General features: G+C 47.4%; 1 protein-coding gene across 3 annotated transcripts in view; it reads right to left on the reverse strand.

The window, feature by feature from the left end:
* LOC140900526 (protein argonaute-1) overlaps positions 1–20,523 on the reverse strand; it is a 47,937-nt gene that overhangs the window by 21,766 nt on the left and 5,648 nt on the right. Inside the window, exons 1-7 of one of the 3 annotated variants that reach the window (XM_073317941.1) lie at positions 7,344–7,401; positions 6,476–6,898; positions 5,876–5,996; positions 4,915–5,096; positions 3,672–3,808; positions 2,480–2,614; positions 1,923–2,010 (exon numbers count right to left, since the gene is read on the reverse strand). In XM_073317941.1, the coding sequence (XP_073174042.1) occupies positions 1,923–2,010; positions 2,480–2,614; positions 3,672–3,808; positions 4,915–5,096; positions 5,876–5,980 (647 nt within the window). In that variant the 5' untranslated portion in view covers positions 5,981–5,996; positions 6,476–6,898; positions 7,344–7,401. Of the gene's footprint in view, positions 1–1,922; positions 2,011–2,479; positions 2,615–3,671; positions 3,809–4,914; positions 5,097–5,875; positions 5,997–6,475; positions 6,899–7,338; positions 7,528–20,523 lie in introns of those variants that run through there. The other 2 variants (XM_073317939.1, XM_073317940.1) reach the window with 2 other exon arrangements.

Raw genomic sequence — 20,523 nt, forward strand, 5'->3', positions numbered from 1 at the left:
CTACACACTTCCCAAACCAGAGCACATACTCTTCTGCTTGGTGTGAGGGAACAGAGCAGCGTCCAAAGCACCTGCGCATGCAGGGCACACATACCCCAATTACAAATGAGGGAGAGAGAAAGCAAAGAGATGGCTGCACAGCAAGTCTGCACAGGAATATCCTGACCCTTGGGTTGCTCTGAGGTCCACAGATCAAGCACTGATTTCACAAGCTAATCAGGGAAATCATTTTCTTACAGAACACACTGCACATAATATTGCTGGGTACACAAATTGATGGCTACAGGGATTTATATTCGCTCGGTTGCCCTCTGCAGCAGCACAGCTGGGCTCAAGAGGAAAGTCACCAATTTATCCCTTCTTGCAACAGGACAGTGGCTCTTGAAGTGCTAAAGGGGTATGGGGAGGTGTGACACTTCAGAACCAGCGGAGAATTAACTCGTGCTGCTAAGCTGCACAGAATTAAATGATGCTGCCTGACCAATGGCAGGAATCCAGGACACACAAACTCCACCTGCACCAGTCGTTTCCCAACTCCATAAAGAGCTTCTGGAGAACCCGGAGACACCCCGACATTCTTAATGGGGTCATAATTAGAAAGCCAAACAAGCTACAAATGCCCCTGAGGAGACATCACATTATTTCACTACTGACTGTGCCCAAGACTTCCTTGGTCAAAATTTCAAATGAAAGTCCCTGGAAGGGGTTTTGGAATTAAGGATACTAAAGGAACAGGGGGAGGCAGATGGGAGCACTCAGTGCTGGGGAAGTAAAGCACTCTGAATTGCACTCTACAGCGGGTGCAGAAGGAACGCATGCAGCAATGCTTGGCCCAGGAGGCAAGTGTCCAGAAAGGGATTCCCTGAGCTAAAAGGGAGGCACAGGAGAGATCTGCTGGGGAACAAACTCCAACCCCTCCAAGGAGCCACTGCCTGCACTTGGATCTGTTCTTCCCACATATTTACCTGGGATGTTTCCAATTTACTGGTGAGCCCAACAAGTTTCAGAAACAGCCCCATGGCATCAGAACTATAACAAGGGCTGGCCCAAAAATGCTAATTATTTTTCAGAGGCAATCGTGAAATAAGTGTTTTTCCCACCAATGTTTCCAATGTTTTTTAAGTTTTGGTTTTCAAACATCATTCCGGTGAACAGATTTCAGTTTTCGAAAACCACAAAGATCTACCCAAATAAATCAGTTTATATTTTCATCACAAAATGTTTAAACAAAAATATTTTGAGCAGCTCTAGCTACAGTGCAGGGGACACCCTGGAGAAAGTGGCAACCAAAAGGCTGGTACAATTCCCATTTAACACATCACACACAGAAACCTGGACCAGCCACAGCTCATTCACTGCCAATTCCCAATCCACAGCTCCCACATCCGAGGATCTGTAGCAATCCTGGACTTCTGCAAGTGTCTCCTGGTGCATTTTACAGGTTACCGGGGAGTCCTAGAAAGGCTCTTTGAGGAAGGAACTGTCTCTACTTGTGTGCAACTCCCTCGCATGCTTATGGGCACACACAAATAATTTAAGGGATTAATTTACCTCCTGATTAAACCTTCTGTTCTCCAGTGTCTATTTTTGACCAAGTACAAAGCCGAATTCAAAGAGATGCAAACTGGGCAGGTTGACAGCGAGTTAACTCATGCAGTCTGCTGCATGCCTCCTAACATCATAAGAACCTCCTCTCAGCTCCCACTCCTCCTCTGCATCCTGCTCCTGTCATTTATAGCACACTACATGCAGCCATGTAAGTCCCTCTGTGCAGCACATCTGCAGAGAACTGAACACCAGAGCTCCCTTTACCGTCACATGCTATAGAGTTTGCCTTTTGTATCTCACTAATGCTACCAGCAGCTGCTAAATAACTAAGAGAATGGCTCAGATTTTTCCAAGGGCATTCCCCCCCGCCTTACGTCTGGTGACTGGCTGGTCGCCTGGTAACATTACACACTCGGTATTTCCTCTTCATCTGCCCACAGTGGGTCACCTCTACTTTCAAACCTAATGCAAGAGAGAGAGACAGCAAATCTCTGATCAATGTCAGGAACTCCACCAAGCATTTCACTGACCAGCTTCCTGTCTACTCCACATGTGCTTTAATTAAATCGTTAACCCTTTGGAGACTTGGCCTATCTACAAACATGCCCTCTGAAGTACATGTTTGTCTGCCAATGAGGAAGATGCCAGGGTGCTAAGGGTTAAAGAGTGCATCTGCAAAACCCTCATCAATCCTCCCTGTTTTACAGATGGCGGGGGAAGGGTTAAAGTGAATTCCCCAAGTTTGCAAGGCGATTGAGGCAGAGCTGGGATTAGAACCCAGGTCTCCCATGTTCCAGGTCAGAGTCTTCACCATAAGGCTATAGTAGGCAGAAAGTTGCTCTGTACCCTGGGATCTCAACACCCTCCCATCCACCCACAGGACATGAGACACTGCACACGCCCTTGCCGCCAGAGTGCCCCATCTCTTTACCTTTGATCTCCTTGGTGAAGCGCACCCTCTGCGAGTCCGTCAGGGGCTTTGGCTGCTCGTCGATGTTCCGGATATCCAGCACTTCGCACATGAACTCAATCACGGGCTGGGCTTTGTAGAAGGCGGTCGCCGACACTGCAGGGAAGGAGAGTGCGAGACGTGGAGATCTTTCCCTCTCTCTTTCAAGAGTACTAGGCACTCCCTGAGAGCAGGCGACATCTTGGGCCCTGCCCTAAGTCAACACTGAGTCATCACAACCTAGCACACGTTTTCCCCATGCTGCTGTGGTCAGTCTAGTGTCTATCATCCCAAGCAAATGGGCTTCCAGAGATGCCCCGGGGAGACAATTTGACAGCCTAACAAATCTTCTAGTGACCTACCTGAGAGTAGGACCAGACTCTCCACCTCCTTGCGCCACCCTACCCAGCCCTGCATCCACTGGACAAAACACGGAGTTGTGGAGACACATCACTTCTAATGAGAAGGGCAGCGCCAGTCAGGAGTGGGGCCCCACTGTGCTAGGCAGTGTCTGAACACCCACAAACCCACCCCTTGTCCCAAAGGGACAGTCAAAAGATTTGGCCTCTTCTAGTGCAGATCCTCGGCACTGGCTGCAGTACGAAGCGAAGCGTCAGACAGAAGCTGCATTTAGCATCCTCCTGGCCCTCACCTAGCTGTGCCCCTATTGAAGTCTCCTGGGAAGCGCCCACCAACTCAACGGGTTCAGTTAGGCCCGCACTGAGCCCTTCTGAAATGCCCACCCTCACCGCACAGTCCTTCCCACTGTAATCAGCAGATATTATGACACCCCTGTAACTAGTGCCTTGGGATACACGTCTCCGCCAGAGCCTCAGAGCCTGCAGACCTGGGTTTGCACTACAGCCCTAAAACCCGCTGTGCGGACGTTGCAGCTCAGCTTGGAGCTCAGGCTCTGAACCCCACCCGGCACCCCGGCTTCACAGCCCGAGCCACAACGTCCGCGTGGCTGATTTCAGCGCCACAGTGCAAGCCCCAGGAGCCTGTGGACCCAGGCTCTGAGACTCATTGCCGCTCCCTGCATAGATGCACCCTAAAAATGAATCCCACTTTGGCAGGCGAGCAGTGCCGACGTGCCTGAGTGGGACACATGGGGGGGGGGAGGGTGTACGTTAGCAGGTGAAGCTGGAGTCTGCCAGCACTGAAGGTGACTTACCGTCAATGTTGAGCATCATCTTCCACATGGCAGGCCTGACCGACTGGTGGAACCCAAACCAAACCTCCCTGCCTCCTCCTAGAGGGTGGTAGTAACCTTCAGGAGGGGAGAAAAAGGAACGGCCCACAGGGGTGTACCTGCAAACCAGGGAAACAAGGCTCATGTTATTCAAAGCAATGTCAGCAACTGACTGTGCAGAAACAGGGACTGCAAGTCAGCCTGCATGCCCACGGCAATGGCTTAAAAACTCTAACTTAGCCACCTACATCCATGTGGGTGCACCAAACTGAAATCCCATTACTTGTATCGTGGGAGTACCTAGGAGTCCCAGTTATGGGCCAGGACCCCACTGCGCTAGGCACTGTACCAAGAGAACAAAAAGAATGGTCCCTGCCCCAAATTGATTATGATCTACCTAAGCCACCAAGATTGGGGGCGCTCAGCCCCTCAGAAGACAAGTCAAGCCTGAAGTTAGGAGGCTAAATTCAGACCGCTGAGAAAAGCTAGGCTTTGGACATTCAAGTTTGGAAATTCCAGCCTCCCCAAACATCTCTGCCTCCTCACAGGGCTACGGCGAGGGCTAGCTAATGGATGTGCCGTGCCTAGAGAATGAGCACTGCGATGCTGACCCTTAGCATCTGCCCCCATCACTCAGCAGGGGGAAAGCACAAGGATGCAAAGCAGTAGACAGTTCTCTTTGAAACGTACCCACCAGACTCCTCAATCCCTCGCGTGCAAGGGCTGTCCTTGCAGCACTGAAGGCAGAGTGACGGCACAGGCCACCAACCCACATGCAAACCCCAGCAACCATAGAATCATAGAATATCAGGGTTGGAAGGGACCCCAGAAGGTCATCTAGTCCAACCCCCTGCTCGAAGCAGGACCAATTCCCAGTTAAATCATCCCACACCACAGTGAGACTGAAGGATCCCAGCCCACAGGAGACCAGGCTGTGCCCGGGCAGAGAACAGGAGAGACCGAGGTGCACCGGTGCCCAGGGAATTGCATTCATCGCTACCACACACACGCGCCATTCGCTCGTTTTGCAAGGCAGCAGATGTGTAACTGTTACCCGTGACCTGCCCTGGGAGATCTCAGCTCCTCTTGGCAACACTCCCAATGTCTCTCCAGCACACGCAGTTCCACTCCGATGAACGCTCGATTACGCCAGCTTTCCTCCGGACTCTGCTGCTCCTGCCCCGGACACATCACCCCATCCCAAGCGCCCAGGGGAGCAGATTACCTCATTGAGGCCAGATGTCTCATGGCAACATCTAGTGCCTGGACAGATTCCAGTGGGACGGGGATCTGCCCGCTCACCAGGGCCTCGTGGAGCATCCGCCAGCTCACAATCGCCATCCACTTGATGGAGACCTTAAATATCCTGTCTTTGCCTTCCCCTGGGATCGTTACCTCAAAGTCAACCTGAGGCAGGAGGGGAAGAGAGAGACATCATTAGAACACTGCTAGCCAGACTGCAGCAACATCTTCCCCTTCCAGCTGCATCACCTCTTTCCACCCACACCTCTTCCCCTTCAGGGCATGGAACTTTCTACCTTGAAAAAATCATAGCTAAGAAAAGCAGCACGGTCCAACAGACACAGCAGGGACCCCGAGTCCTGGGTCCACATTCCAGCTCTAGCACTGACCGGATGCATGACCTTGGGCAGTTGCTCTTGGCCTCCAATTTCCCCTCCCAGCCTTTGCGGGTAATCTGTTTAGACTATAAGCTCTACAGGGCAGGGATCACCTCCTGTACACAGCCTGATACAGCAGGACCCTGACGTGGCTGGTACCTCTAGCCACTAGTCTAGGCAATCTCTAGGAAGCACGCTTGGTTGACACTGCTAGGTAGTAACATAACACAAACCACCACCTCTGTGTCTTAGTCTCCTCATCAGCAAAATGACACAATGACACTTCCCTTGTATCATGAGCAGTCAGCCGCAAATATCTGCTCTGAGCTCACCCACTGGCCCCAGGAACTTAGAGCCCACGCATCCCCACATCTCTACCCATGGGCCGAACTTCTTGGCCACAGACTTGGGGAACAGGACCCCTCTCCCCATCCCCAAGCTCCTTTTGTTTTGTTTTCTAGACCCAGAACCACGCCCCCATTCAATCCTTCTGCATACTGTGCTCCCAGGAAGCACTGAGCACCGCTGGCTGGGCCACCCCCAGGAGGTTCTGCTCCCCGCTCTCACCCGTTCGTTTCCGATTGGCAGGGCAGTGACGGTGTAGATATTCTTTTTCCCGTCATACACCGGCTTCCGATCTCCAAAGATCTGAGGTTTGAAGTGCTGCACCATGTATTCCACAACCTCCCTACAGAGAACAGGGTGGCAAGAGAAAGGAAGAAGAAAAGGAGAGAAAAGCAAAGCTAACTGGATCATTTATTTGGCTGGTTGACTCCCAGCTTAGCCTCTCGGGACAGAGCAGGTCATATAAAAATTACTGTAACCTGGGCCATCTCCAGATCGGATAGCAGGACCTCAGGCAGGTCAGAAACAATACAGACAACCCTTCAGCCCCCAGATGAATGGGTGTGCGCCTTGCCCGGTATCTTGAAAAATCAGTGATGGTGTAACAGGGTTACAAGGCACATGGGAATGTGCACCTGTGCACTCGGAGCGGGTGGCAGCCCCGGGGAGCGTGCCACAAGGGCAGGGGAGAACGACAAGTGTCTACACAGACACAAGCTGCCAAATGGCCTGGGAACAATAGCAGCATCTGCTCACTGGTCTCCCAAGTTCTGAATTAAATATGCTGCTGGGGTCGGGCGGAGTAGGGGAGCAAGAACTTACACTGGCCCAGGATCTGGGGCTTTCTATTTTTAAGTCTGCATCTGTTGCCAAAATATCCCAGCTGCTCCGAGAGACCGGGGACAGTATTACGGTCCAATATCTCCTGAGCCATCAGGGCCAGGAACAAATGCTGAGCAGCACAGGAAAGCTGGGACTGTACAGGTCTGCGTGTCAGCTTGTGGGTCAGCCATCTGCGTAGCTAGAAGAATGCCCACATCACTCGGCTCAGGAAGGCTTGGGGCACATTGGACTGAGAGTGTACTAGCTCCATCCAAGAAGAAATACAGCTGTAGCTGGTATGTTCTCAGTGTCTAGAGCGAGCATGGATGCCATTAGACAGCCGTGCTAGTAGAATTCACTTTGCTGCCCCGGGCGGGCGCAGCACCACTCCGGAACAAAGCAATCCATGTGTCACAAGCCACACTGCAATTAGAGAGGAGTAAAACAATCACGGTGCAATCTGGAGCGCTTTGCATCTTGTTGCACATTCAAACCTGACCCTGTTTTCACACTGAATGGGACAGTGTTTGAAAAATTGGTTCTGCTGGGGAAAGGCGACGTTTCATGTTCTCACAGCCAGATCACATTATCCACTGAACTTCACAAAGGTGGCAAAAAGCTACAGGAGATTTTGCAAAGAGGTCCCAGAAGTTTCACGTGGTCTTGGGCACAAGCAGGAACAGCAGAAACTTCTCCACATTCTGTTCTACATCCCAGCGTGGGGAGGGAACAGAGATCACAGAAGCTTCATTCTGGTGCATCCCTGCACCACACACCTCCCGGAAAGGGAACAGCGTTCACGACCGCTGCTTCTGTACAAAGAAACTGAGTCAGGAAAGAGTTCTGAATCCTTTAATACTTGCCTTACCTGTTGACTCTGCGTGGACATTTATCGGGCTTGATATCCACTTCATAGTGATACACGTCAATCTTAGGAATGTCCACTTCAAAATAGTTGGCCAAGAGCTTGATAGGCTTCCCTACGGTTCCTATCCCAGGCCGACGTGGTGCTTGAAATACCTGCTGCAAGGGTGGCAGGTAAGTGCCTGCAGCTAGGGAACAAGAGACATTTGGAAGGTCAGAAGATCTGGAGAGACCACAATAAATAAGCAGCCAGGAACTGTGAAGCTGGAATTCCACAGAGAGCTTTTGGGGACAAGAGCCAGAGAAGCAGCACTCAATAGAGCTTCTAGTTATCAGATGACATGTTTGTTTTTTCTAATGCGTTATTTCTCCTTTGTTTCAGTCTCGCTGCAGTCCTGATGTGGTGCGGAGACGCGATTGCAAATAATTTTTTACAGAAGTTTACTAGGTTACAGCGTTGCAAGAGGTGCTTACAACTTCAGAACTAGGATCAGAGCAGCTAGAGATGGAAGAGGCTTCACCTGTTCTCTGCAAGTGCCAAGCCCAGTCAATGTATCAGATTATAACACTGACTTCTTCCCTTCTGTGGTGCCTTTCACCCATGCATCTGGAGCAGCTTGCACACAGGAAAACCGCCCACACAGTAGGCAAATATCCCCATTTTGCGAATGGGGAAACTGAGGCACCAAGGGGTAGCAACTTGTCCAGGATCACACAAGATGGTGACAGAACTGAGGCTGGAATCCTGGCTCCCAGCCATGTGCCCTGATCACAAGTACACTTAAAACATGAACCGCTGCTCAGACGTACAGAGCGAGAACCCAGGGTAGCACTCAGTTAACTCGGGGGCGAGAGGACCGGTTGTGCCCAATGCCTATTTTAAAAAGAGCCTGAAAGCAGCCAGTAATTTTCCCAAGCTGCATACTGATCTTTTCCACGCTGCACAGAAGAACTCATCATTATACTCAAGTAGCCAGCACTAGTAACAAAAAGCCCTCCTGGCACTACTTCTGGAAGATGGAACACTCTTCGGTGTTTGGAAGGTCAAGTGCAACCCTGCATTTCTGCCAAGAACCTTCTCTTTCCACAAGCCGCGGCACTGGCGACGAGCTGAGTGTTTGAGGCAGATGGGCATGTGGGATTACGGACATCTGACATTTAGATAAACTACAAAACTGGAAGGGCTGATACTTCACCACCCACCCCATCCTAATTTCCAGCGGGAAATTCTCCTGTTGGAATCTTTCCCTGAACCTCTCCGGTGATCCCATTCCATCAGATGGCACTCGCCGACACAGAAATGTAGAGAAGGCCAAACGCTGGCCTGCCTCTAGGGCATGTCTGCTCAGCTGCACGGAAGTGATGGTAAAGTTAAACATGATCCATGCTGGGCTATGACAAATGGAATGCTTTGTTATAAGGACAGCCCTATAAATAGACTCTGGTCCTGTCAACTCCCAAGCCAGGCACCGCGGCACAGAGGCAAAAGCCTTGATGGTTGTTAGAATGAGATGGAGGGAGACACTGTTTAGCATACCCTCCAGAAGTGGGCCCCATAAATAAATCCATCTTTGGCATCAGTATAAAGCTAGCAAGGGGCCTGCCTCTGGCAATGACAGAGGCCTGCTAGCGGAGCAGCATGCAAGCTTCAGGCTTTGCATCTGAAAGTTGTGTGGTCTCATGAGTAATTAAGTGGATGGATTAAATAAAAACAATCCCACGAGCTTTCAAGCCGGCCATCTGCACCCTGTTTCGCAGCAGGAGGACGTCACTGCAAGGGTTGAGGGACCACTGTGACTTCTGCACAAAACAAAGACCCTCTCCCACAGCCTGAAAGCAAACGGAACTTTTATCAGTCGGCCTCAGCACTGAATGCCAGTGCCCCAGAGAGGCGTCTTTATACACTCTCCAGACAAAGAGCAACAGATTTCAGCACCCTGCCACAGCAGAGATACTGCCCCAAGCTACATATGGAGATGGAAGGCATGGCAGGAACAGGTCTTTCAGAGACGGCCTGAAAACAGAAAGCCAGCTACCATTCCCTCCCCGCTCCCACCAGCCCAAACCGTAGTTTGCTTTGCCATGCATGTGGATTATCAAAGGCATTTGGCTTGTGGGGGTCCAGCAAAGGGCTAAGTGTATTGCTAGCAAGGAGCACCATGACGACAGACCTCTTCACAGAGCACGCACAGGCCACGGATACGCAAGGTCCCCCCATTACGTCCCATCGTCCCCACCCCCGCGTCAGCGTGCCTGAGTCAGGCTAGAAGAACCCACTGTAGGAGGGAAGATGGTCCATTCTCCCCCTTAGCTTCGCCACTTACATGGCCACCGAGAGGGATCTATCAGCAGCAACTGTGGTGGGGAATGTGTTTGACTTAGACACTTGCCACACGGGAAGCAGATAGGGACAGGAGCTTGGAGGCCCCTGAATAGATTTATACTTAAACGTTAGTAAAGCCTCTCCTTTCCCCAGCTCTCACATGAAGCCTAGATGCACAAGTGGCTGGATCCAAGTCAGTAAGCTCTGCAGGCCAGGGGCTGTCTCTCCACGTGTGTTTGTAAAGCACCTAGCACAATGGGGATCTTTGGGCACTGCTGTAACAAACACTATTAGCAGAAAGAAAAGGAGGACTAGTGGCACCTTAGAGACTAACCAATTTATTTATGCAACAATGCATCCGATGAAGTGAGCTGTAGCTCACGAAAGCTTATGCTCAAATAAATGGGTTAGTCTCTAAGGTGCCACAAGTCCTCCTTTTCTTTTTGCGAATACAGACTAACACGGCTGCTACTCTGAAACCTGTCACTATTAGCAAAAGTAATAGACTCAGACAACACTATCCTCTCGCCTGACCTCCTGCATGTTGCAGGCCACAGAATCTCACCAACCCACTCCTGTAATAGACCCGGAACCTCTGGCTGAGTTACTGAAGTCCTCCAATCATGATTTAATAATACTGATAACAACTAGAGATAAATACCAGTAATTACTGACAACTGTTCTTCAAGTTTTGAATGGTCAAGAGACATGGATGTTAGAGGATTAAGGGCAAATCCCCCTCCTTGTCTGGGTAAGGGGTTTGCCTCTGGGGAAAGAACTGCAGCAGCGGGAATGCAGAATAGTTACCAGCCACATTCATTGCTTTGATCCACTCCCACCCCTCACCCAGTAGCCTCAGGTGGAAGATAGAGGATGTTTTATAGCAAAAGAAAAGGAGATTGTCTCTCTCCGTGTCACATGTCGGGGTTTCAGAGTACAGGGCATTGGCAACATTTTACAGGTGAAAAGAGAAAAACTAAAGATATTTTAGTCCAGGCACGTTCCTCTCTTTAGGTTTTCAAATCACCAGGTTGAATATTTACTTGGGATCAAACATTTAACCCCTTGCCTGCTCCTGTGAACCGAGTTTGGGGGTGGATTCCCAGCCAGGTCACAGAGAGTTCAGTGTCAGAGTCACAGTGGAGAAAGCCTCATTGGCAATCCCCAGGGTAGCTCCCCACAGCACAACCAGCTATTGTCCCCTCCGAGCAGAGAGGAATCTGACGAGCCCCAATCTCCCAGAACCCTGTCCCCAGCCTGATTTACAAGCAAGAAGCACACACAATGGGGAAGGAACCCCGCTCTGGCAGACAGACACAAGAGGCTGGCCTGTGCTCCGAGGAACAGAAATGAGGGTCATTCTGGGAACTATTATTTAATAGCACCTAACAGCATGCTGGGCACTTGGCAGGACTCAAAGACAGACTCCAACAAACTCACAGTCTCAAAAGCAACCCCACTTTCCATTTATTTGCTCAGCATGACCATGTCTAATAATAAAGGCTAAAGCAACTATTCCACAGCCCTTCGCACACCCATGGTATACTGTGTCCATCATCTTGAGTATACAGACTTCCTGCATCAGACACAGAACTTAATCCATCTTGCCTAAGGCTTTACAGAGTCCACTGGGAAACTGGGATTAGAACCCAGGCAATCCCAATTTTAGTTCTTGTATTCAAAACTATGGCTCTCCGCAGCAGGCCTGTAGCGAAGCTGTTCCTTACACAGGTGGGAAGGACAAGCAAATTAGGGTCTCAAGTGACAATGCGCAGAAGATAAACACTCCTTAGCAGCTAATAGGAGGGGTGTGGCGGGGCTGTGTTAGGAGAAGGTATTAACCAGATGAGCCGCACTCCCCAGTGAAAAAACCAAGACATGCAAGTTTACTGTATAATGGATGAAACTACTGGCATAGATTTCCTGGCCATGATACAACATGACTAGCTAGCTCAACCTTCCGCAGCTCAGGGGCTACTTACTGTTCAGCTGACACTCTGATTTTGCTAGTTTTTTTACCTTGAGGTTTGTATCTTCTCCACTAGACGCTAGGTAAGAACGCAGCCACAAGCAGTAACTCTGCGTGGCAGAAAAAATCACATTTAGGCATATTTTTGCAACAATTACATTCTGATTTATTTGGATGCTGCCAACCTGGTACCTAGTGGAGAAGTTTAAAGGTGGTTTGAAGGTAAAGCACTTTGCCCTACATCTTCCCATGGGTTTCCAGTCACTGCTAGAAAGGAGCTATTTGGGAAAAGCAGGAAATCTCTTATGTAGAGAAATCATTAAAAAGGCAACAGTGGGTATAAAAAGAACCTCCTTCCTACCCCAAAGCCTCTACCAGCCAAAAAAGGAATTTAATAAAAATCTAAAAATAATGCCACCCCTCCCAGACTAAATCCCAGCTCCAAGCAGCATTTTAACCCCATAGAAGGAGAAGCACTAGGGACCCCATGAAGTTCACAATGGACTTTGCTATTGCTGTTGACTTTACACGGACAGTGCCCAGATACTCTAATGATGGGGAGGTAGTATGAAACCCTAGAAGAAAAGTGTGGTTTCTAAGCTAATGGCATCCCTGCACTCTGGTGCAGTTATAAAATATTACATGAAATAATGTCAACAACAGATATCACCCACCCCCCGCAAGAGGCTGCAGCCACAGATCCTGCCCACTCCTCTCACTGCCTTCCCACTTGGCTAACCTTCACCCAGCAGCCTCAACCCCCTGCTTCCCTATCTGTTTCCTGCAGTCTGGTCACGTCTGTAGCCAGCTGGGCCAGGTGTAAGGGACTGTGTTGCACTGGCTGGTCAGAGCTCTCAACTTGCATGATCCACTGGTGTCTATGTCAACTGGTCACAGAGAGCTGGAGCCGCCGTTCCAATTCCAGATCTGTAGGACATGGTGCTCTTAGCTCCAGTCTCTGCCCCCTACCCCTTCGCTCATATTCACTGACAGCCAGTCTCAGGTTCTACTTAAATCCAAATTTCAATTCCAGGCTGAAAATAGCAGCAGCAGAATAAGTAGGCAGAGCAATCTGAATTTCAAATTCACTTCTCAAATGTGCAATGGAATCTAATTTTTCAATTGCACACATCTTTACAAATGGTTTGATTTTAAAAAAAACAACATGCCAACGCGCTCCATAACTCTAACAAGGGCCCTTTCCTTTCCAGGTACTCACATGCTAAATTATCATTTTAATCTTAAGGGATCAACAACACCTTTGCAAATACTGTACTAAATACACTTTGCATTTTCATCCAAGCAACTTAAACTTTACAAATCACGTCGCATGAGGAAAGTATTTCCGTTTTACAGGCAGAAACCTGTGGCTCAGAGAAGTCTGGTGAATGAGCAGTAGAACAAGAAATAGAACCCAGGAATCCTACTCCCATACAGCAGGGCAAGTGCTGTAATCGGTTAAGGTCCCTGCAATTGCTGACTTTTGCAAACAAAAGTTACATCTTCTGTATTTTCCACAGTATGCATCCGATGAAGTGAGCTGTAGCTCACGAAAGCTTATGCTCAAATAAATTTGTTAGCCTCTAAGGTGCCACAAGTACTCCTTTTCTTTTTGCGAATACAGACTAACACGGCTGTTACTCTGAAACCTGTGGACAATGAAGCCCGACAGTTCCATCGAATCTGATTTTAAACTCACACTTCCCTGCTCTCTTACTTTCACCATGCTCTGTTAACAACTCTTGCAAAACTTCCAGGAGGGGGGAGGGGGATTCTCCTGCAGTTCCCTTCCAGAAAATTATTAAACTGTGCTGAAGCATTTCTTTAAAAAGTACATGCCATAGTTTGCAATTCCTAATATGCATCTCTGGCAATCCATTTGATACCAATGATAATCTCGGCAGGGAAAGGACATAACTTCCTCTGACTAACACTTTACCTTCCTTTTGCACTTGTCATCTGAGGATCTCAGGGCCTTTTACAACCATGAATCAAGCCCCACCAACCTCTTCCCATGAGGCAGGCATTACCTTAATTTTATATACAGGAAAACTGAGGCACAGAACTGGAAGTGACTTGCAAAATGCCACTCTACAAGTCAGTGGCAGAGCTGCAAAAAAGACTCAGGAATCTTGACCCCCCACTTGGTAAGGCAACTCCCATCTTTTCATATGCTGTGTATATATATCTCCCTACTGTATTTTCCACTCCATGCATCTGATGAAGTGGGTTTTAGCCCACGAAAGCCTATGCCCAAATACATTTGTTAGTCTCTAAAGTGCCACAAGGATTCCTCGTTGTTTTTGCTGATACAGACTAACACGGCTACCACTCAAACTTGTCTCCAAGTGTAACAGAGCCGTGGTCCGCGGACTCCTGGAGATCCGCAGACTATGTCTAGGGGTTCCACGCAATGCTGTTGTTACCACAGAACAGTTGTTTTCAACGTGTGGTTCACTGACCCCTGAGGGTCCACCGACTATGTCTAAGATTTCCAAAGGGGTCCCACCTCCATTCAAAATTTTTAGGGATCCACAAATGACAGAAGGGTGAGAACCACTGTTATAGAGTGACCCCAAAGTCAATCCATGTCATGGTTCTGAGAGAGAAACTCCCTGGATGAAAGCAACTTTTGAAAGTGCAGGCCCAGAGATACAGATGGGCAACATATGCATTGCTTGGAATCCCGACAACAAACCAATTTCTAAGGTGACGAGAGCTATTGAGAAGTCTGTCCTACAGGGGAGGAAAGAGCAAAAGCAGGGCTTCACATCCACAAGGGAGCCAAAGCAAATGGCCAGGCAACACACGCTGCATCAGATCCCACACGGCGCTGCTGGTGCAGCTCTGGTTCAGACATTTGCAGAACAAAATGAAATGAACACACTGCAGCTGTGAACATGGGACAAAAGAACCAAAATGTTATCTATTCCCAGGCACCACACTTTCCAGCATCTTCCTTCCCTCCCATTTCCCCACTGGCCACCTGTGATCCACTCTGCCAGTTACCCAATCCGCAGCTGCCACTGAAGTTAATGATAGCTGTTGCTTTTGTGTTAAAAGCAAACCTTGCACCTCTGTAGAAGAGGAGCCTTTCCAGAGCCTTCTCAATACAAAGAAAAAGCAATGCAAGAGCTAAAAATGGCTCTCAAAGCTCCCATGGTGTCAGGGCACTGCAACCCTAATGCCATACAGACTGGCTGATAAATAAGACTCTGCATTTACAAAGCCTTTCATCCAAGGACCTCAAAATGCTTTATGAACATTAAGCCTCATAATTAATTAAGACTGTGAATTAATACCACAGATTAAGCAGTTAGTTCTGACAACAGGATTTGGCTCAAGAATTATAGCTTGAACCACTAAGCAACAGTGACTGCAACAAAATTAAGTTCGACATCGTTGCTAGAGAGATGGTACCCAAAAATTAGCACTGTGACCAGTTGGAAAGGAGGGATTTCATAAGAGGAGAAAGCTAGGCTACGAGACTCTTCTGGCGGATGTGAGGAAGTTCAAATCCTTGGACCTGGTCTACACGACCAACTGATGTCGGTATAACTACATCACTCAGGGGTGTGGAAAGTCCATGCCCAAGTGACTGGGAGTCTGAAAACTTAAATTCTGCTCCCAGTGCTGGCACTGAGCTGTGGTGTGACTGTTGGCAAGTCATCTCCCACCCCAAGCTGTGCCACTTTGGCAAAATGGGGATAATTATTTTCCTTTCCAAAGTACTTTGAGATCTACAGGTGAAAAGCTGCTGTCATTTATTGTATTTGTTCAGTGCCTAGCATCATAACTAGTGAACTGTTATTCTACCCCATGGCAGGCAGAGTGTCAGCTGGAAATTCAGGGGTTTAAAGTGGAATACGAAGAGCAAATTGCCAGACAGCTACTTTTACACCTGCTAGCTAGACAGGGCCCACGAGCAGGGTCTGAGGGCACCACCCGGGGAGGAATCCCAGTATTACCCAGGCTTGGAGCAACCTCCAGCATAAACAAACCCAGGTCTAGATGAAGAGAACTCCATTAAACCAGTAGCTAAGGCATCTCTGGCCAGCAACAGTATTTGGGCACGAATATTTGTGCACTTGGTGGGCCATACACCTTGGGACAGGCTGAGCACCTGCAGCCTGCACTAGCTTCATTTTCACGTGCGCATGTGTGTCATCTGCTCACAGGATTTACACTTGCTACAAACCATCACCGTGCAAGTATGCAGGACTCTTGAACAAGATGCAAAACACTTCTCTTCCCCCCACCTTCACCCCCGGAAGAGGCACAGCAAATACAAATGGTTAAGACGAGCCATGAAGGGGGCATATGCATGGGAAGGAGGCAGCAACGGAATGTGTAAGTTTTGCCCTGGAAGAGAGAAGCTTGTTAGGAGTGACCCGTCTGCCTGGAGACAGGGGGTTCTCCCCGCATACCTCAACTCTCCATGGTAAAACTGCATAAACTCCCATTTTGTCATGTAAATGAGAGCGCTGAGGCACAGTAGTTTTGCTGGAGTACAATGCATTCAGTGAGCAGTATGAAATCTGCCTGCCATTATAAATTCAGCAGACTGGGAGGAATTGCAGACTTTAACACACAAAAGCAGGGCCCCAGAGCCATTAAGATAGAGGTGCGATGGGAGAGCTCTGATCACTTCGCACCAGAACCCCCCCCATGCTATGTACTTTCACACATGAAAAAACAGCCCCTCGTGAACTAACCAGCTCTTTTAGGAAGGGTTGTGTGTGTATGGGGTGCAACAGGAGTCAAGGTAAAAATCCACTTGGGGTTATTAGTGCTGAAAGACGCTTTGTTTATATATTTAGCGGAACAGCTGGCAAACACAACCAATTGACCAACAGCTGCCTGATGGGTGAGAACCTGTAATGTTTAGGAGGGCATGAAATTAACATGTCAATTTAAATCCTCTCCAAATGCTCTATTCAAAAAAAAAAAAAAAAAAAAAGACGGGCCACTGGAATTGGACAGACACACAAAAAGAAGTTTCTTTACACAGCAGAGTTTGTATAATAATCTCCCCTCACACACCTCACGCACACACCCTGTTCTTAAAAAATAAAGTTAGGAATCTGAGAAAATTATAAATGGGTTTTGAGGAAAAACCGGTTGCTTTACAAAAGCCTTGAGGGGACACATTTGGCTGTCACCAAGTGGCGTGTTAATAAACAGAGAAAGGCCATTAATCACCACTACCCCACGCTCACTTTAAACACCCTGAAAGATCTTCCACCCTGAATCAGTTCAATGAAACCTCTCATAAAAAGCCAGAGAGCAAGTGACAACACCAGATGAAGGACGATATATTCAGGTGGGGGGAGTTAACAGCCTGCACAGAATGAGATGGTCGTCTATTAACTTTGAGGGGACAAGGGCTGTATTTCTCTTTTGCACAGAGCCAAGCAAAATTACAAGAAAATATGGACATCTATTCCCAGGACATTGCTACTAATTAAATACAAGTCTTCTTCCTGCATTACCCAAACTAAGATCTCGGAACCTGCTGGACAATGCGTCCCATTAACACATTTGCTGGGTGAGGAGGATTTGCTCAGACCTCCTTGTCAGTTTAGCAGCTCACACACAAAAAAAGTCACAGCAGAAACACAGCTTCATCCACAGTCCCCTCACGTTCATTCTCAAGCCTATGATCAAAATTTAACTCTGGGAGAGAATCATCAGCACCTGTTTTCTTGAGTGTCTTGTTTTCCCTAATGCAGCAAATAGACTTAAAATAGCAAAATTTAATATCAGCTACTACTAAATAGCTAATTACAACTATGCAGTTTCATTTGCTGTAAAAGGCTGCACACCAGATGCAAAGAGGTTTCTGTGCTCTTAGGTTCACTTGAAGAGATTTTAATTTAAAAAGGTGGAAGATAAATTTCCCTATTGTTTCAGGATTAAGGATTTTCTCTTTCCAAACTAAATAAAAGCCTGTTGCCACCACTCCTGTCTGGTCTACCCTGGTGAGTGCACATTCATAGATGCCAAGGCCAGAAGGAACCATTGTGATCATCTAGTCGGACCTCCTGTATAAAACAGGCCAAGGAACTCCCACGCAATACTTAGAGAAGATCTTTTAAAAAAACATCCAACCTTGATCTGAAAATTATCGATGATGGAGAATCCACCACAACCCTTGGTAAATTGTTCCAATAATTACTCATTATTAAAAATGTGTGCCTTATTTCCAGTTTAAAACTAATTAATAGTGGGTTATACACTTCCCACCTCCAAGCTAACATTTTTAAATGCACAGAGGAAGACTTATTTGATACAGGGGACAGAAGAAAAATATATTCAGAGGTAGATTTATTAAAAACACTTTCCTTTACCTAATCTCTGCAGATTTGTACTCACTAACATTAATTCTCTATCACACAAGTTACTTTAACAGCAATTAGGTTAATACTGGCTGTAGTGGCTTTTTGGTTCAACACTAAACTGAGTATAATTAGAATATGACCACATGGCAGGCAGAGAGCTCAGACTGAAAACACTGATTCAAAGCATTAAATCTGTCAGCATGCTCCAGGGCCAGCCTTCTGGGGGAAAAACTGAATTGTCCAGCCACCCAAGTATTGCTTCTGGCCCGGGTCTTGGTAGCTGTGTCCAAGAAACGTGAAGAAATAGGCACTAATCTGTTTTACTATGGTATTTACTTCTGAAAGCAATTTAGCTCTTTGTAGACACTGCACAGAGAGCCTTAAACTGTAAAGCACATTGTTACGCAGTGTCAGGATCTCAGCTTTTAACTGGGAAATCAGAAGTGTCTAAATTGGAACTGCCAAATTAAAAACATCACCCACCCTTTGTCTGCACAGATCTGCATCTTGTCTGCACTAGCGTGGTTGCAAACTTCTGAGAGACACCCTAGACTCTTGCCAAGCTCTGTTCACAACTGGGAAACTCCTTGAGAGTCACTGGGTTTTGCAAATTAGCAATTTAGTGAGTGAAACGGAAAGCAAATGTACCATAAGATGTACTAGGCTCATTTAATTTGAGTTTAGGTTTAAAATTTCGAAGACTACTAGAAAACATAATGCAAGTGTATTTTGCACAAATCCCTCTTAGTAATATGAGACCTCAATACAGCACCTGCTAATAAAAACCAAGCTGGGGAGATACCACCAATTTTTTGGGGTGGATTTTAAGGAGGTTGTAATGAAACGAAATCTGCTGAATGATTTTATGACACCTGCCAAGTTAACTTAAAAAGAGATAATGGTTTTGTGACATGACAGATGAGTACAAGAAGCTGCAACTCCAGCCCTGTTCCCTTGTGCTCCCCATCTGTTTGTTACATCCATCTGTCATCTCTGGTCTAAAGTTGGAAACCCTTTTGGACAGAGGTCATCTGTGTGTTATGTTTGTACAGCTCCCAGCACTTGGCTGTTAAGTGCCATCACACTACCAATAAAATAATAATGATTATAGGCTCCAAGCAAAGTAACAATTCCATTATTTGCAATCGTGCAGAGGATTAATGTCTGGAATGAGTCTAGGAAAATGTCTCACTCTTCGCCTCCATTACTTTGCTTCCACCCCTCAAAGCACAGCACCCGCCTTACAAGTCTGGGAAGGGTCACCGAGATAAAATAGTCCCTCAAATACCTGGTCCATCTCCAGCCTCCTGTACAGCAGTGGAAGCAGACCCTGGTCTCTTGGCTCCAGAGTTTGTGCACAGCAGTCAAGTTTTTAAGATGTTTTAAAAGCACACTCTCCAGATAGCCACACACTTAACCCAATCCCAGACTATGATGCCTCACGCCACATAGCCAGAAGCCACATTTGCTGCTAGCAACTAGGAAAAAGCTTTGCTGTGCTCCTTGAAATATGGAGAACCATGAAGCACGGGAGTTTTCGGGAGCAGGGAAGGTGGGAAAGTTAGAGCCGTGACATTTATAAAACAGAAGCCCCACCACAGCGACAGGCTTTGCGGATTTCCAAGGCTGGCTCTTTTAACATCTGCTGAGGTGGAAACTGAATTCATTAAAGTCACTTTCACTTGTGAATTAGTCTAGGATCTGATTCCTGTCCTCCACAGATAGTAGCGTACTGCAGAACACAGGCTGATTACACTGTAACAAATAGAAAATATAGGAATTGCCAGACTGAATCAGATCCGGAGTCCATCTGGTCCAGTATCCTGTCTGACTGTGACCCAGTACCAGCTGCTTCAGCGAGAAGTACAGGAAACCCTGCAGTAGGCAGTACGGGACTATATATGGAAATATGTATTTGCTCACTGTATGGAAAAGGCCAGCAGTGTTTTGGAACGCTGGCTGCTTGCAAGATTCTCACAATATCTTCAATGTGGGTTGCTAATCCAGTCTTTTCAGTCATGGATCAGGAGTGTCAGATCTCTGCCTTCTCAGTGTCTAGAAGAGGCAAGAGATGCCCTTGCTACTATCGCTTGTTCCAGCCGCATTTTACACATATAGTCATCTAGAACTTCTACACAGAAGCCACTAAGCTGCAGATACATGGAACTGCAAACATTCGGACACTTGATTACTGTGTTCAAAAACACAGGACTAGGCAAAGAGACACTATTTCCTCCTTTTTAAGGATTCTACTGTAGTAGCATACAAAGTTACTCCCTATCAATGGAGCAGGCCCAAAGACTGGGATCTAAATGCCAGTTTCCTCCATGCTAAAATGATTTAAGTGTATGCACACAGCAGTGATTTACCAAAAAATTACTCTACAAACCATACAAGAGCATCCTTGCAGGATAATTTCAGTATGCTTATTTTCCTGATTTCTTTTAACATCTGCCATTTTAATCATTAGTCTCACATTTGCTTTTGTAGGTGTTGTAGCTACACAACAGAAAGCATTTAGAGATAAATCACATGTTATGTCTTGAGGCAA

This window comes from Lepidochelys kempii, chromosome 19 (genome assembly GCF_965140265.1).
Source record: "Lepidochelys kempii isolate rLepKem1 chromosome 19, rLepKem1.hap2, whole genome shotgun sequence".
In the NCBI taxonomy this organism is placed as follows: Eukaryota; Metazoa; Chordata; order Testudines; family Cheloniidae; genus Lepidochelys; species Lepidochelys kempii.